Here is a 17,392-nt window from a genome sequence, read left to right on the forward strand (position 1 = left end):
AGACATCTGGTAAACTGGTGCTTGGAGGGCGCAAGGACACCAGAGAGCAGTTTGTTTTCTTTTCTTCAGAATAACTGTAGCTCTTGTGTACTGAGTGCAAAGCACTAGCGTGTATAATTTTTTTTTTTTTTTTTTTAAGAGACAAGGTCTTGTTCTGTCACCCACGCTGGAGAGCAGTGACATGATCATAGTTTACTGTAACCTTCAGCTCCCGGGCTCAGGTGATCTTCCTGCCTCAGCCTTGCTGAAGTAATACAGATGTGCACAGATGCCTAGTTAAGTTTTAAAATTCTTTTGTAGCGGTGGAATCTCACTAGATTGTCAAGGCTGGTCTTGAACTCCTGGCCTCAGGTGATCCCTATACCTTGGCCTCCCAAAATTCTGGGATTATAGGTGTGATCCACTGCACCTGGCTGATTTATGTATTTTTTTAATTCTCATATATTTGTGGAGTAGATAATTCCTGTCCCATTCTATGGAGGAAGGAGCTAAGACTCAAGAGTGACTAGCTGCCCTGCCAGAGATTATACAGCTAGTAAATTGTTAAAGCTAAGATGTCAACCCAAGCACTCTGGCTCCAGAGTCTTTGATTTCTACCATTACATTAAATTGTCCCCTATGTTCACTGTGTGAACAGTGTGTGGGCCACTGTCTTGGGAGTAGCATGTAAAAGTCTCTTTCTTAGTAGGATGACCATAATTTTCTCATCTATAAAATGAAGGTAACAATTTTTATCAACCTTAAAAGATAGCTGTGAGGGTCAAATAGCTGGTATTGGTGAGATCCTTTAAAATGATGAAGCGTTAAAGACCCCTCCTGCTCCAGGATGTCCACGTCCTTTCCATGTGTGTTAGGCTTGTGGCTTTACGTGATCCTCCCATGCGGCCTTGTGTTTATAGATATGTGAGTTCTCCCAGATAAGGCTGTGTACGTCTCTGGTGTTGTGGAAGTAAAGGAAATCATGAGAGAGTAAATCAGACGACTATAGGGAGTCTTACATGGCTGGGCCACGTCTTTCTCACATTCCCAAGTAGTAGACATGCAGTTCCCAACATGTGGAGCCAGGAAGCCAGGTCAGAAGGTAGCCATCCTCGTAGTTGAATCTAATGTGAAGGTGAATAAACACTGCCCCTATAAAACGCTGCCTTACTTTTACGCTATTTCCTAAATTTATTTTGTATAGCTTGGGCTTTTCCAAAAGAGGGGCTCCATGGAACTGTGATAACTCCTGAAGCTGAGTGACTGTGGGAGACTTTGGCTGAGACTCTGTCTGCAGCTGGCTATGCCCCTCACGTGTGCTGGACATCCCCCAAAGACTGCAAGGGTACAGCAAGTCTCTTCTGCCATAAAGCATTTTACCATGGGACATAAATAAATGGTCTCCTAAAAGTTGTGTTTTGGGGAGCAGACTTTGGGGAATGTTTCCTTAGCTGGCCTTTCAGCTAGTCTCATCTCAGTGCGGTCAGAATGGGGTGGTGTGTACGGCGAGGCTCCTCCAGGGATAGGGTGACCTCTGGAAAGAGGGCCTGGGCTATAGGTGCAGCACCCTCCCCATGTGGCAAGTCCTCCTTTCCTTAGAGGTACTGCTGTATTGAGGAACTGGCAGTCTTTTCTGGAGCCATGAAAATATGAAGAATAAGATACCGACTTTTTATATAGTGATCTTCACATGTTGTGATGTAAGTTTGGATATAGGTGACCTACTACAATAGATGCTTTGAAATAAAGTGAATTTTTTTTTTTTTTTTTTGTAGAGACAGAGTCTCACTTTATCACCCTCGGTAGAGTGCCGTGGCATCACACAGCTCACAGCAACCTCTAACTCTTGGGCTTAGGCGATTCTCTTGCCTCAGCCTCCCGAGCAGCTGGGACTACAGGCGCCCGCCACAACGCCCGGCTATTTTTTTGTTGCAGTTTGGCCGGGGCTGGGCTTGAACCCACCACCCTCGGCATATGGGGCTGGTGCCTTACTCACTGAGCCACAGGCGCCGCCCAATAAAGTGAATTTTTAAAAAGCCACTACCTGATTTTTTTTAAGGTCACTGAATAGCTGCCATGTACTTCAATACATTAGAATCAAACCAGATAATCATAATAATAAACTAACATGTTATTGGCTACTTCCTGTGTGGTCAGCACTGTGCTGGAGTATCCCCTGCTTTATCTCATCCAGTATGTATCAACACCCCAAGAAGAAGAAAGGTTCTGTTCTTCTCCACATTTTACAGATGAGGAAATGGAGGAGGAAGAGAAGGAATTTAGGGAGGGGTGAGGGATGGAAACAGGACCTGTGAGAAAATAGCACGACTTGAGGATCATGTCCTTGACGTACTTGGATGGCAGGAGCTGGATGGGTTGGGGCTCAGCGGTTTTATATGTCACACGATCACTGGTGGGGAAACTCCTTCTGGACAATACCACTGGAGAATGACATTTAGGATGTTCGGTCTGTCATTCTGCACCAGGGATAGTGTTGGTTAGTGACTGGTGATTCCTGTAAAGTAAACAGAAAGCCATCTTCAGTTAACCGTCTTAAACTGGGCATCATAGGGGCAGGGCCTGGGTTGGTTTTTCTCATTGCTGTGTTACTCTTCTGCACACTGTCGTTTTTGTTTGGCTCCTAGTAATTATTTTAGGTTTAGATTGATAGGATTATACCTGCGGTGCATCTTACAAGGGTATATATGAAACTTAGTAAATGTGGAATGTAAATGTCTTAGCAAAATAACTAAGAAAATGCCAGGAAAGCTATGTTAACTAGTGTGATGAAAATGTGTCAAACGGTCTATGAACTAAGTGTATGGTGCCCCATGATCATATTAATGTACACAGCTACGATTTAATAAAAAAAAAAAAAAAAAAAAAGATGCATTTCCTTCTTGACCTAAATCTGATAATACTAATTCACCAACGCTGGGCACTGGTACCTGAGGCCTGTTACCTAAATGGCAGAATTTGAGTCTGATCTCAGATGCTGCTTTTGAGGAGTGTCTACCCCCATTTTACAACTATTCTCAACTCAAACCATAGCATCTCTGTACCTTATTTTTGAAAATGCACTGGTTAATTATAAAACTATAAAATGTCAACTCTTAAAAAAAGGCAGCAGTAAAATTACTCAAACTATTTAACTGGTCTTACTGTTAGCCATTTTTTTAAGTAAAATTTTGGGGGAACAATGACAATGTTTTGAGTGTGAATGGCTCGGCTCCAGTCAGTACCCTTCCTCAGTAATCCGTGTTGCATTCTTTATCTGTAGGTCCAGACTTTGGGGTTATAGGCAAGGCCCACTCATGTTCCACGCTAAGCATCCTAGGATGGGCTGCTAATCTCTCAGAGGACTGTTGCCTTATTTTCATCTCAGCCCTGGGCAGGCTGCTCTTCATTTTGAATATGTAACATCAGCCCCTTAGGAATCCCTGGCCCTCCCTCTGAGACTCTTTTTTTCACCACTTATGGCAGGTACAAAAAAGTTGTATGAAGGAAAGATTATGAAAGACACCCAAACTCTGTTTATCTCTAGTCAAAATGAGGTACAGTAGATCGTTGACATTTGTGGGGGCTGTGTCCCAAGCCAATCATAATTTTCAACTTGAAAAAAATCTTGTAGCTGGGGGCAAGACATGATTGCAAGAGGGACTTTACCTAACAATTGCAATCAGTGTAACCTGGCTTATTGTACCCTCAGTGAATCCCCAACAATTAAAAAAAAAAAAAAAAAATCTTGTAGCGCGTAATTCCTTCTGCAAAATGAATGAAGTAAAACTGAACAATTTGAATGATCTCTCTAGACTTTTAACTACTCGTCTCACTTGATGAGCGATTTTTGTCCTGTCTGGAGTACTGACTGAAACAAATTCACACTTCTTTTCTACTTATTTCCTTTTGGAGCATTTGGTAGTTTTGTTCATACAATGTGTCTGAGTCATCGTTGCGTTTGACATTTCAGTCTTTAATGTATCTGAAGCTTCTATTCTGTGGCTCGCCTATCACTTTCATAAACATTTCCATATTCCCTTTATTCTGTCATCAACACTAGACTCAATTAGCGTTAGTTTTGTTTGTTTCAAAGTTTAAAAAGAAACAGTTTTTTAAATCACTTTATTTGCAGTGTTCCTAGCACTAAGATTAAGCCCTGTGACTAAGAATATACCTGGACTTCAGCCAGGCTCTATAACTGGTCTTTGACCCTCCGTTTTGTGGCGTATGTGATTCAGAATCTTATCTTTGTAAAATGACAAATTACTAAATGTCATAGAACTTCAGGTGTCCCTCAGGAACAGTAGAAAGCATAATAATGCAGTCTAAAAATGACTACCTGAGTTGGGGAGGCATGAGCCCTCCCTTTCCTCCTGTCATCCATCTGTTGAATTGGTAGTGCGAACCAGCGAAGTCGCCAGACAGCTTTGTGGAAGTTGATGTCCCGTAGTGACTCTTAGGCTGTAGCTTCATGTGGTGGCATGTTTGTGGGAAGACATGCCTTTTATAACATAGACTTTTAAATAAATGTGAAATAAGTTAAAAACTCCTATTTTCACATTAATTTTTTTAGGAACATACATTCTATAAGTACAAAAAAAATACAGACAGAAGGCTTCCTCGTGTAGCTGTCTTTTAGCAAACCATTACCTCTGTCTGGACACAGCCCGTGTTACAAGTTTCTGACAGATCCTTCCGGAGATAGTCCAGGCATATATGGACAATACATAAATTTATGTATATCCTCTATTGTTTGACACAAAGAGTAGCTTATAGTTTTTATATTTTATATAACATGTAGTGTTAATAGTGTCTTGAAGCTCTTTCTGTATCAAAATGTAAAGCATTTCTTCTTGCTTCTTACGGTGGCGTTCTAGACCACTGTGTAGATGTGCTACTGTTGTCCTCTGTAGATGGACATTTGAGGTGTTTCCATTTTTTTATTACAGTGTTGTAGTCATCGAATAACCTTTTCCTTCTATGCATATGTGCAAGGGTCTATAAAATAAATTTGTAAGAATGGTTGAGTTGGAGGATATGGTCCAGAGTATTGTTCCCCATAGAGGTTGTTCCAGCCAATCATGCTGCCATTAATGTAGGAGAAGTCTGCTCCCCTGTGTTCTTACAGGATTTTTGAATGTAAGATATTTATCTAATAAATTTCATCACCACCTAATGTCAGTGGTACATGGTAGACGAGGGCTGCCAGGAATTTATTTGTATGAAAGACTGAGGACAGTAGACAGAATATCTCAAGAGAGAGCGAAATTGCACAGCTTTGGTTTAGAGAAGAAGAGTGGTGTAACAGAGACAGAGGAGGTAGTTCTCAGGATGGGATTATATGTCATGGAGTCTCTTCTCTAGCCCTTCAGTTAGAGGCTGAGATCACGAAGATTATAATACAAGTGAGAAAAAGCTAAAGTGAATTGTTGCACGAGACCTTGGGAGTGTAATACACACTTGGTGCCAGTCGCGGGGGTCTCTGTCTTCAGGAAAGTTACCAGCCCTTTGATGAGCCATCCACAGTGGACCCTGGCAGGAGTCAGCTGGGCCTCAGTGCCCTTGGCAGTGGCGCTGCCAGCCATGACCTGAATGTTAATGGGAATCCAAAGCTGCTTTGGTGCATCTGATGGATGGTTGAACCAGAAAACTAGTCATGGCTAGTGACCTTTAGAATTTAGAGGAGATCAGGAGGAAAATGCTAGATCTCATCTGGTATCACAGAGGACCATCATGGTGCGCTTTTAAAATACTTCCTTAGGAAATCTCAGAACCATTTAATAAGAGATTTGCTATGGGACTGTTTGCAGAATGAGAAATACTGCTTGTGGCTTGTATTGATTGTGACTGTATTACCTACCTGCTTCTTTGTGGCTCATGAAATACAGATTACAGGTGGGATTATGGACTAGTATGAGGTGATAATTACAGGGACAAAAGTAAAGCACTTTTAAGTACTGAAAAAAACTTGCCAAGTCTTAGGAACATGATTTGTTGAAATGGAAGGACTTTGTGTGTTTCTGTGCAATGTACACATACAGAGGATGAAAGCAAGGGAGGAAGACCAGGGGTCATAGAAGCAGCAGCTTTTGTTAAAATAATACTGGGGTGGAAAAATGCTTAACATGTTGTAGCCGTTTGGACTTCTTGTGATAATGAAAATAGCCATGGCTTAAAAATTAGATGATGGGAAAGGCGATGTAGTAAATGTTTTTAGGGTGTAATATGTTACATGAAATATCCACAAACCATAGAGTAAAAAAAGGAATGAAACAGTTTTTCCAGATTTTAGATATGTGCTTATAGTACGCTGTTACATTACTATGTTTGTATGGCAGAGGCATATTCTGAGTATTTCCTAAGATGTAATGAACATTTACTGCAGGTTTTGTGCAGTGCTAGCTTATAGATTTCTCACTGTTTCTCTTCTTCCTGCTAGATGCAGAGAGGATTTTGCTTCTGTACATTTTATTCATGTATTGTTCGTAAGAAAGAAAAAAAAACAAATATTGGCCAGGCGCAGTGGCTCACGCCTGTCATCCCAGCACTCTGGGAAGCTGAGGTGGGTAGATCCCTTGAGGTCAGGAGTTCAAGACCAGCCTAAGCAAGAGCAAGACCCTGTCTTTAAAAATAGCTGGACGTTGTGGTGGATGCCTGTAGTCCCAGGTACTGGGAGACTGAGAAAGAGGATCGCTTGAACCCAAGAGTTTGAGGTTTTTGTGGGTGAGCTATGACACCATTACTGAGCGCAACAAAGTAAGACACTATCTCAAAAAAAAAAAAAGACCAAATATTTATTTGTGTAATATAGACATCGTAATGATATTTTCTTAATACACATATTAACAATATTTTATTGATGCATAATATTTTATTAAAAAGATACATGTTGGACTGACATTGAAGAACCTTGGCTCTCTCCAGTAAGCTGGTTTTGACATGTTCTGAGGAGAACTATGTTCTGGGGAAAGTAGATTTTGCCAGATTTTCCGAGGGGACAAAATGCTGTAAAGGTTGGACAGTGGTTAAGAAAAACAGTTCATGGCTGGGTTTAAATGCTGGCCATGCCACTAGTTGTTCTGAGTGAGTTACTGAACCTTTCTGCACCTCACTTCTCTTCAGTGTAGACTAGAGGGGTGGAAGAACCCATCTTGTTTGAAAAAGAAATAAGGGAAATAATGTAGGTAAATTGTCTGACACTTTCTAGAAGAAGGTAAGATTGATTTAATAATTTAAGAGCATGTGTATTGTGTTCTGACACTCAGTATCTGATGAACAAATGCCATTGTATTTCTAGAGAATGTAATAATCAGGAAAGTTGCAGCTGAGAATTTTTGCACTATTAGATGATTTTACTAAATTTCCTTAAAGGACACTTGCCAAAGAAAGTAATGGAGATGGTTCATATGTATTTAGAGATTTTACTAGAAAGAACACTAAAACTTCTCTTTTTAAAAGGATCACTTGGGCTTTACCCAGTTTATCCACCAGGGGGAATATTTGATGAGGGAGGAGTCACACAGAGCTCACGTGTGCATCTTAATCATTTCACATTTTCACTGTTTCTTAGAATTCCTCTAGCATTCACCTCCTAGTTCCTGTTTTGAGGATTAAGTCTTAATGATAGTGAAATCTGATTCTTTTTAAAAAAGAATTTATTTTTTAATTGATACATAATGATCATGCCTATCGATGGGGCACGTATGATATTCCCATGCATGTTTGTAACATGCATTGATGAAATTAGAATAATTAGGGTGCCCATCACTTCAAGTATTTGTCATTCCTTTGTGTTGAAAACATTAAAAATCCTCTCTTCTAGTTATTCTGAAATATATAATACATAATTTGTAGTCACCTTGTGTATCCTAGAGCCCTAGAACTTACACTTCCTAACTGTAATTTTGTACACCTTGGCCATCCTCTCCCTCCTCCTCCTTCCCTCATATCTTTCCCAGCCTCTGGTAACTTCTTGTCTACTTCTGTCATCAGGAGGTCAACTTTTCCAGCTCCCACGTGAATGAACATGCTGTGTTTGTCTTTCTGTGCTGGCTTATTTCATTTGACATAATGTCTTCTGGGTTCATGCATGTTGCTGCAAATGACAGGGTTTCGTTCTTTTTTGTGGCTGAATAATGTTCTTTTGCGCACACTGCACTTTGTTTATGCATCTGTCTATTGGTGGGCACTTAGGTTGATTCTGTATCTTGGCTCCAGTAAGCAGAAGAGTACAGATCTCTGTTCAACATAGTGATTTTCTTTCTTTTGGATAATATACCCAAGAGTAGGACTACTGGAACTTGTGCTATTTCTCTATTTAGTTTTTTTGGGGGGCATGTCTGTACTGTTTTTCATAATAGCTAAACTAATTTAAAATCCCATCAGCATTCCCCTTTCGGCGCATCCTCACCAGCATTTGTTATTTATTGTCTTTTTAAAGTAGCCATTTTAATTTGGGTAAGGTGATAATTCACTGTGGTTTCAATTTGTAGTTCTCTGCTAATTATCCATAGTATTTTCTTTATGTATCTGTTGACCATTTGTATCTCTTCTTCTGAGAAATGTCTGTTTAGATTATTTACCCATTTTTAAGCAGTTTGGGTTTTTTGCCATTGAGTTGTTTGAGTTTCTTATGTATTCTGGATGTTAATCTCTGTTGGGTAGTTTGCAAATATTTTCTGTCATTTTGTAGTTTTTCTGTCTACTGTGTTGATATTTTCATTTGCTGTGTGGAAGCTTTTAGCGTGATATAATCTCATTTACTTGTTTTTGCTTTTGTTGCCTGTGCTTGTCTGTGAAATCTAATTTTTCAAATCAAACTATATGAATTTGGAAATGATTAGAATTTCCTTAAAAGATACATGTGTGCTATTTGACATTTTCTTTATGTAAAGGGGAAATAACAAATATTGAAACATCTAGTAAATTCCAGCAAAAGATAGCTATAATTTAAAGAAACAGAAGTGTTTTTCTGTTTACTATTTATAAATAAATATAAATAAATTTGTATTAAGAGTCTTCTCTCAGTATTCTTGGGAGATTGGTTCCTACAGCCCCTCACATTCCAAAATACATATATAAGTCCCACAGGTCCACTTGTGGATCCCATGAATACTGTAATTTCCATCTGTGTTTGGTTGAAGAAAAATCTGTGCATAAGTAGACTAACACAGTTCAAACCCATGTTGTTGAAGGGTCAACTGTATGTATGTAAGGAAATTGCAATATAATAAAAACCTCAAAGAATTCTCTTTTAAAAGTACATACTGTTGTCATTTCTCAAAAGCAACAGTATTTCTCTAATAACAAACAACCAGTTGGCATTCATACCGCCCTTCTTGTCTAATAATCTTTTTTGGCGCCTGTGGTTCAGTGAGTAGAGCGCCGGCCCCATATACCGAGGGTGGCGGGTTCAAACCCAGCCCGGCTGAACTGCAGCGAAAAAATAGCCGGGCGTTGTGGTGGGCGCCTGTAGTCCCAGCTGCTCGGGAGGCTGAGGCAGGAGAATCGTGGAAGCCCAAGAGCTGGAGGTTGCTGTGAGTCCTGTGACGTCACGGCACTCTACCGAGGGCCATAAAGTGAGACTATCTCTACAAAAAAAGAAAAAAAAAGTTTAAATCAGGATCCAGACAAAAGATCTGAATGGTGGTATTGTGATTGTTTAAAATCTTTTAAATCTCTCCTAATCTCAATTTCAAATTTCCTCTTTCATCTATTTTTTTATTTCTTTGTTTTGTGGAATAAAACAAGTTTTTATCCTGTACAACATCAGCTTTTGGACTTTTTTGTTTCAAGTCTTCTTTTCATTCTGAAAGCAATTAAAAGCCTAAAGAGGTGTTGATTGGCCTGGGTACCTATATCATTATTTACTTTTTTACAAATGTATAATTTAAACTTTTTTTTTTTTTTTTTAGTTTTTGACCGGAGCTGGTTTGAACCTGCCACCTCCGGCATGTGGGGCCAGCGCCCTACTCCTTTGGGCCACAGGTGCCGCCCTAATGTAAACTACTTTTTAAAAATAACAGTAGTAAGCCCAGGACATGATTTAATTTTTATAAAGCGTAATTATAGTTTCTGAGAACTTTAAGAAAAAAGAGAAATGGTATTGTTTTACATCTTTGCAAATCTCTTTAAAGTCTGACTTCGTAGCAGGTCGCTGGATTCTTACATCTGCTTCTGCATTCTGTTGTGTTAGATTTTTTGTGGTAGAAATATATGAAGAAAACCTGGCTTCATGAAGATATGTCTTGAAAAGGGAGGAATATTGGGCGGCGCCTGTGGCTCAGTGAGTAGGGTGCTGGCCCCATATGCCGAGGGTGGCGGGTTCAAACCCAGCCCCGGCCAAACTGCAACCAAAAAATAGCTGGGCGTTGTGGCGGGCCCCTGTAGTTCCAGCTGCTCCGGAGGCTGAGGCAGGAGAATCGCTTAAGCCCAGGAGTTAGAGGTTGCTGTGAGCCTTGTGACGCCACGGCACTCTACCCGAGGGCGGTACAGTGAGACTCTGTCTCTACAAAAAAAAAAAAAAAAAGAAAAGGGAGGAATATTTTAATGGTCTTTTCATTTAATAGTGGAAGTCTTTAATACCATATGAAAACTTGACAGGCAGTAGTTTCTTAAAGGTTAGTTGTAATGTGCAATCTGAAACCCTATCAGGGAGCTTTTCATACTCTTGTTACATTAAAATCCATTGCTTTTTCTTGCACTTTGAATGGATTCTTTACCATGTATAATTTTGTACCATCATGCATTGGTCATTAGGAAAATATTGCTTCATTGAATTATGCAGTTCTTCCAAATGTTCACGTATTTCCTTATGAAATATTTAAAAATCACATTCATTATTATCACCACACATTTTTGTGTGTCTTCTTAGAAAAGTCTTTAGTTGTTGGGAAGCTGTCAAGCTTACAGTGATGATTACAAATTTTCCAAAATGCTGATTTTTTTCCTTGAAGGTTCAAATTTAATAATTAGCAACAAATGCTGTCAGTATTTTCCATGATATGACAAGCTCATTTAATTTACTTTTAACAAAATATTTTCCCAATATCCAAACCTGAATAAACATGGTCTATAACATAAAAATGGCATTCCACTTAAAAAGCAACTTGTTTAGTTCGTATCTCAAACAGTTCACAAGTGCTTTTCAGTGGTATTTTGGCATGCCAAAGTACCTTCCATTTTATCACACAGAATGTTAAAAAGATACAGATTCAGATATCAACATTTAATAGATTTATTATTTTTACTTCATCAATGATGGTTTTTAGCGAAACTGCCATTTGTTTTGCAAGTGCATGGTAGTAAAGAATGCTATGACTTTGATACCTAAAATCAGTCATTACGCACATACTACTGGTGGGTTGGATGCAGCTGCCCAGCAGCTTCATCCACTCTTGCTTTTGCACCATCAATGCAAGTGTCAACACAGTGAAGAAGGCAAATAACATGTTAGCATTTTATGAAAATGGTTGACTTCATGGACTTTTTGCAGGGTCTCGGGCCCCTGAGAAATGCCCACTTGGAGAAATGATGCTAAAGAGTTTCAGATAGTGTGGATTTTGTTTCTTGTACCTTTATGGTGTAATTTAACATGCTCCCTTTCTCTGGCATTTCCTATAAACAGACTTAATCAAGTTTGATTTTGTTTTTTCTTGGCAAGACTACTTCATGAAGTGGTGTTGGATTTGCATTCTTTTTGTGTGTGTGTGTGAGATAGAGTCTCACTTTGTTGCCTTCGGTAGAGTGCTGTGATGTTACAGCTCACAGCAACCTCAGACTCTTTGGCTCAAGCAATTCTCTTATCTCAGCCTCCCAAGTAGCTGGGATTACAGGCGCCCACCACAACACCTAGCTATTTTTTAGAAATGAGGTCCTGCTCTTGCTCAAGCTGGTCTCAAACCTGTGAGCTCAGGCAATCCACCTGCCTCCACCTCCCAGACTGCTGGGATTACAGGTGTGAGCCACCACACCCAGCCTGGGTTTGCATTCTTAGTCCCCATTGATGGTCATTGCCTAGAACCATTAATTTATTAAGGATTGCAAATGGTAATATTCTATCATTCATTCTTCATTTATTAGCTGAAATTCTTTCTAAAGGGAAACTTCCTCTGACCAATGGTTTGGTTACCCTGAGATACAGTTTGCACAGAAAGGCAAGATGGGTCCTGTTTTTTCTTCCAAATGATGAGTTGATTCCCTTGTATTTTCAAAAAGTGATCAATGAAGTGTTCTTGGTTTATTGTTTTACTTCATGTCTTATGAATTTGTGAATTTATAACCATTTTGATGTGCTTCAGTTTATTGCAGCTCGTAAGGATATTGCTTTGCCTAACTTTGGCCAGCAGAAGCCGCTTCACTCTTTCTCTTGGGTTCTTTGGATTGTGACCTCTGCTCTCTTTGTAGCTCCTTTGCTTTCTTATTCAACAAGATGTCTTATCTCAGACATTTCCTGACAATGAGCAGAAATCTGCCCTTTCTATGAGACGACTTGGGCAAAATGGTATTTAGATACTACAGTCTGGAGCACACTAGTCTGCTCACTACTATTGATGGATGACTTTGTTTTTAGATTTCTTCAGTGGACAACACTAGAAAGTATGCATATTTTTATTTATTTATTTATTTATTTTTTACGGTTTTTGGCCAGAGGCAGGTTTGAACCCGCTACCTCCGGTATGTGGGGCCAGCGCCCTACTCCTTGAGCCTCAGGTGTCGCCCGCGTATTTTTAAAAATAAAACACATCATGAATTTATCCTATTCCATTCAAATTTTGATTGTCTGTGATACCAGCATAATTACTTACTTGGATACTTTTTCATAATTATTTGTTTATGTACTTTTTATCTAGGATTACACAGACAATAGTCTTAAAACAGCATTGTCAATACCACCACCAAAAATGTGATTATGGAAGACAATTTGTTTTGAAATTTAAGAAAAAAAGGAAAATTAAAAGCATTGTCACAGTTTAGCTAGACAAATTGATTATCTTAACAGAGCTTATTATTCGTGTTTGCTGTACATTTTGAGATTGTTTTCTTACTTCCTAAAACAATGAATTGCTAGATATTTTAACTGATCCATAAACCAATTTACTGAAAGAATCAATCATATTGTGCCTTTCTTATATTTATAGAATAGACACTTAATTGGTAAATTTATTGGAGATGATAGTCAATAATAGAATGAAGTTTTTTCTTTTTTATTATCAAAAAAAGCCCGTTTATAATCAACATTTTAGATTACTTCTATTCTTTATCCATACTCAACTTCCTTTTCACTGTCTTAAAACAGAAAAAAATAATATTATTTAGAGCAGTGGTTCTCAACCTGTGGGCTGTGACCCCTCCATAACAATGAAAATACATCCTGCATATCAGATGTTTACATTACAGTTCATAACAGTGGCAAAATTACAGTTATGAAGTAGCAACGAAAATAATTTTATGGTTGGGGGTCACTACAACATGGCGAACTGTATTAAAGGGTCATGGCATTAGGAGGCATTAGGAAGGTTGAGAACCACTTACTGAAAGGGTAAGGAATTCTATCCCTATAGTATCATGATGTTTTGTTGTAAGTAAATATGCTACTATCAATGAATTCCTCTTTTTTTAATGAACAGCAAGAATTGACCATGATGCTTTTTAGCTTGAAATTTTTATTAAAAGTTTTTCTCCTGTAGTTTACCACGTATTACGCTGAGAAAAAAATGTTAATGATACTTTTCAAGCAGTTGTTTTTAGATGTAGGGATATGGGATATTGTGATCAAGAAAATTATGTTATTAAGGGAAATTGAAATAATAGCCAGTAAATTACAAATAGATTTCTACATGGAATATTTAGTGATACGCCTTCTTTTCTCCTTCAGGTTAAAAAAAAAAAAAATCATGACTGAATCTGCCTCTAGCACAAGTGGCCAAGAGTTTGATGTGTTCAGTGTTATGGACTGGAAAGATGGAGTAGGCACATTGCCAGGAAGTGACTTAAAGGTAAGCTGTCTGTCTGGCATATAAATGTACATCTGTACTTCTGCATGTGTGCATTTTTAAATTGAATACATATGTGAAATAATAACTAAAAGCATTAATCATACATAGTGCTGTAGGTTTTAGGTGATCCATAGACCTTCTCCAATAAACTCACAAGACAATTTGCAATGCTGATGGGTTGGCAGAAACCTTTGTCACGTGGGTTAGGGGAGTGAGGACTGTTTCTGCAGAATATGTTTATTTTGCAGAAATTGATTTGTAGCTTCAAGATGGATCATCTCTGTTCTGACTATTATGATGGGCAATATGTGTGGAAATGGCAGACTTAGAAGACCTGGCTTTAGTTCTATAGTTAGGACTTCAAGTGAATTTGTACAATCCCTGTGTCTAGGTGTTCTCGTTTAAAAACGGGATGATGTTAACCTATTGAATAAACAGAACTATTCACTATCTTTAAAGCATTTATACTGTGAATATGGATCTTTATATAATTGCTTGTTCAAAAGCAGATCCTTCCTGTAAACCAGGGTGCTCTAGTCTAGATGAGAGCTCTTCAGAGAGTAGGGTTCAGCCTCTTCTCTGTATATGCCCACTATGCCTTGCTTCCAGTGCCCCTCCACCTCTTTCAGGACAACCTCTGCTGTGCCATGAAACATGGTTGTGTGAGTACCCACCTGGGAGGCGAACCCTGCTCCCTCCACTTCCCCTCATTTCTAATTTGCTTTTGTTTTGCTTCTATCTCAGAAACCTTGAACCTGTCCGTGGCCCTTTAGACTTTGTGTTTGCACTTGGTCATTCAGGTATTTGCACTTCCCATCTCCCCAGGAGGCTGTCACTTGGCTCGGCTCCCTGATGATTGGTATTCTGGGTTATCTTAAGTAGAAATTTCTGCCCCCTAATACAGGTTTTTTAGAATCTAATTCTATGTAATGAGCTTGGCAAGTATCTTAGCAGGGCCTGCCTTAGCTCATTCTTGGAGAGATTTGAATGATCTGCCTGTTGCTGGAAAACTACTTAAATTTTAGTTGGGTTAGGTTAAATTAAGTATAATCTGCTGACATCTCTGAGTTTAATATAAAAAAATACTGCAGTGACGTTTATTGTAGTGGCATCTGGAGAGGAGTTTGGGTTTTCAGTTTTAGTTCTGTATTACCTTGAACAAGTCAGTTTCTTTGGGTCAAGTTTCCTCTATAGTCAGCAGGGATTTTACCTGCTCTAGCATTTTCCAGATGTTCATCTGGATAAGATATGATGGAGATAGGATATAAAAAATTTTTGAGAAAGAACAACTGTTTCTAAAACTCTGATATTTTCAACTACATAATAGCTATCTGAGCTTTTTTAAATTGTTTAAATTCCCTGATTTGGGGAATCCTTATCTGTAAAATGGGGATATTACAATCAATGTTATAAGGGGGTTATGAGGATGGAAAATACTATATAAAACATTTAACAAATTGTATCTTTTCTTATTTTATGATATATAATGTAAGCTACCTTTTAAATCACATTTTTCTCTTCTTTTTCTTGTGCACTTTTATCCTTTTTCTTTTCAGTAGCTTTTTTTAAACATCTAGTGGATGATGAAATTTGTACCTTTTGTTCAATTAGCTTTTGACAATAAAGTTTCTGTCCTTAAGCAATCTAGTTTGCATTAAGCCTTTCTAAACTGTGAATTTTAGAAATTAACTTATTACTTTTCTTAAGGTACATAGATAATTAGGCCATTTAGTGGGTATTCTAATCTGGGTTATTTAACATGACTTTCAAACTCATCTAATATTACTCAGGTAGTTGCCATGTGTCCAATTCATTACATGTATTATAGATAGTTTGGTATTTTCTCTGTTGCTCAGGCTTGAATGCAATGGTGTTATCATAACTCCCTATGATACTGCACTTAAAAAACAAGTTAAAAATGATTTTCTACTTGGCTAGGCATGGTGGCTCACACCTGTAAGCCTCGCACTCTGCGAGGCCAAGGCGGGTGGATTGCCTGAGCTCAATAGTTTGAGACCAGCCTGACCAAGAGTGAGACCCTGTCTCTATTAAAAATAGAAAAATAATCTAGGTTTTGTGGTGGGTGCCTGTAGTGCCAACTACTTGGGACTCTGAGGCATGGTGATCACTTGAATTCAAGTGTGAGGTTGCTATGAGCTGTGATGATACCAAGGCACTCTACCCAGGGCAACAGTGTGAGACCCTGTCTCAAAAAAAAAAAAATTCTACTTTATAACCCTTTTTATCTGAGGAGATTCAGAGACTAGCTAGTTGATTACATTACTGAGGATTCATTTGCTCCTTATTTGAAATCTGAGTTGGTGAGTTGATTGAGGAATTGATTTTTCACAAAATTAAGATATTGGAAAGAATTTAGACTAAATCATGAAATTTACTCTGGCCTGTCATTGCCTTGCCTGTTCACACTCCCGAGCTTCTCTGATCTAATGGGCATAGGCATGTGGTTTATTGCCCAGCAGTGTGGTGGCCTAAGACAGCCTGCCCGAGTTGGTTCAACTCATACAGTCCACCATCCCCCAGTCCAGAGAAGCCGCTTTCTCATCCTGGGGACAGGTTTTTTTTTTTTTTTTTTTTTTTATTGTTGGGGATTCGCTGAGGGTACAGTAAACCAGATTACACTGATTCCATTTGTTAGGCAAAGTCCCTCGTGCAGTCTTGTCTTGCCCCCAAAAGGTGTGGCACACACCAAGGCCCCATCCCCCTCCCTCCTTCCCTCTCTCTGCTCTTCCTTTCTCCAGCCCCTGGGGATAGGTTTTTATATGCTTTAACTTGTGCCCTTTTGTAGGAACTTTTCTCTGTAAAAGCATTATGATGACTGTCCAGTCAAGTTATGACCCTCTTCTGCCTAAAATTTTTTAGCAGTTGCCAAAATCTTTCATAGCGTGGTCCGAGCCCCCTGTGTTTGCCCCTGGAGTGTTTGTGTCCTTCACTCCTCAGTGTGCCCTTGTTTTCTCCCCGGCCTACCCTGGGCCACTTTTCCTTTTTCCCCTTGCTAGAGTTCCCTTTTCCTTTTCCATACTGGGGCAACTAAAGTTTATAGAAAACAGAGCACAGATACCTTCTCTGGGTAAGAACAGAGGACTTCCTCTCAAGGGAGCTTTCTGCCTGGGTCCTTTGAGTTAATCCTTTTTATGTCTCTCTTGTAGGTTTACAGATGGGAAAACGGAGGCCCAGAGAGGTTAATTCATTTGCTTAAGTCACTTACTGGCAGAACTGGGTCTTAAAACCAGGCTTTCCTGAAATTAAAATTGATTTTCTTACTGCTGCTATAATGTTGAAGGAGAGAAAGCATTTTCATATCAAAAGTGCAAGGAAAATGTTACAGAATTAGAAGAGGTAAACATTTATTAAAGCATCAGATGCCTCCCTTCAGGTGGGAGTATCCATGTGTACTT

At 39.0% G+C, this 17,392-nt stretch overlaps 1 protein-coding gene across 7 annotated transcripts in view; it reads left to right on the top strand.

Annotated features, from left to right (window-relative positions):
• The window catches only part of L3MBTL3 (L3MBTL histone methyl-lysine binding protein 3), a 132,962-nt gene that overhangs the window by 11,733 nt on the left and 103,837 nt on the right, over positions 1 to 17,392 (top strand). For all 7 annotated transcript variants that reach the window (XM_053592346.1, XM_053592350.1, XM_053592349.1 and 4 more), the window contains one exon: positions 13,856 to 13,976. In XM_053592346.1, the coding sequence (XP_053448321.1) occupies positions 13,875 to 13,976 (102 nt within the window). In that variant the 5' untranslated portion in view covers positions 13,856 to 13,874. The remainder of the gene's footprint in view (positions 1 to 13,855; positions 13,977 to 17,392) is intronic.

Source organism: Nycticebus coucang, chromosome 5, assembly GCF_027406575.1.
Source record: "Nycticebus coucang isolate mNycCou1 chromosome 5, mNycCou1.pri, whole genome shotgun sequence".
NCBI lineage: Eukaryota > Metazoa > Chordata > Mammalia > Primates > Lorisidae > Nycticebus > Nycticebus coucang.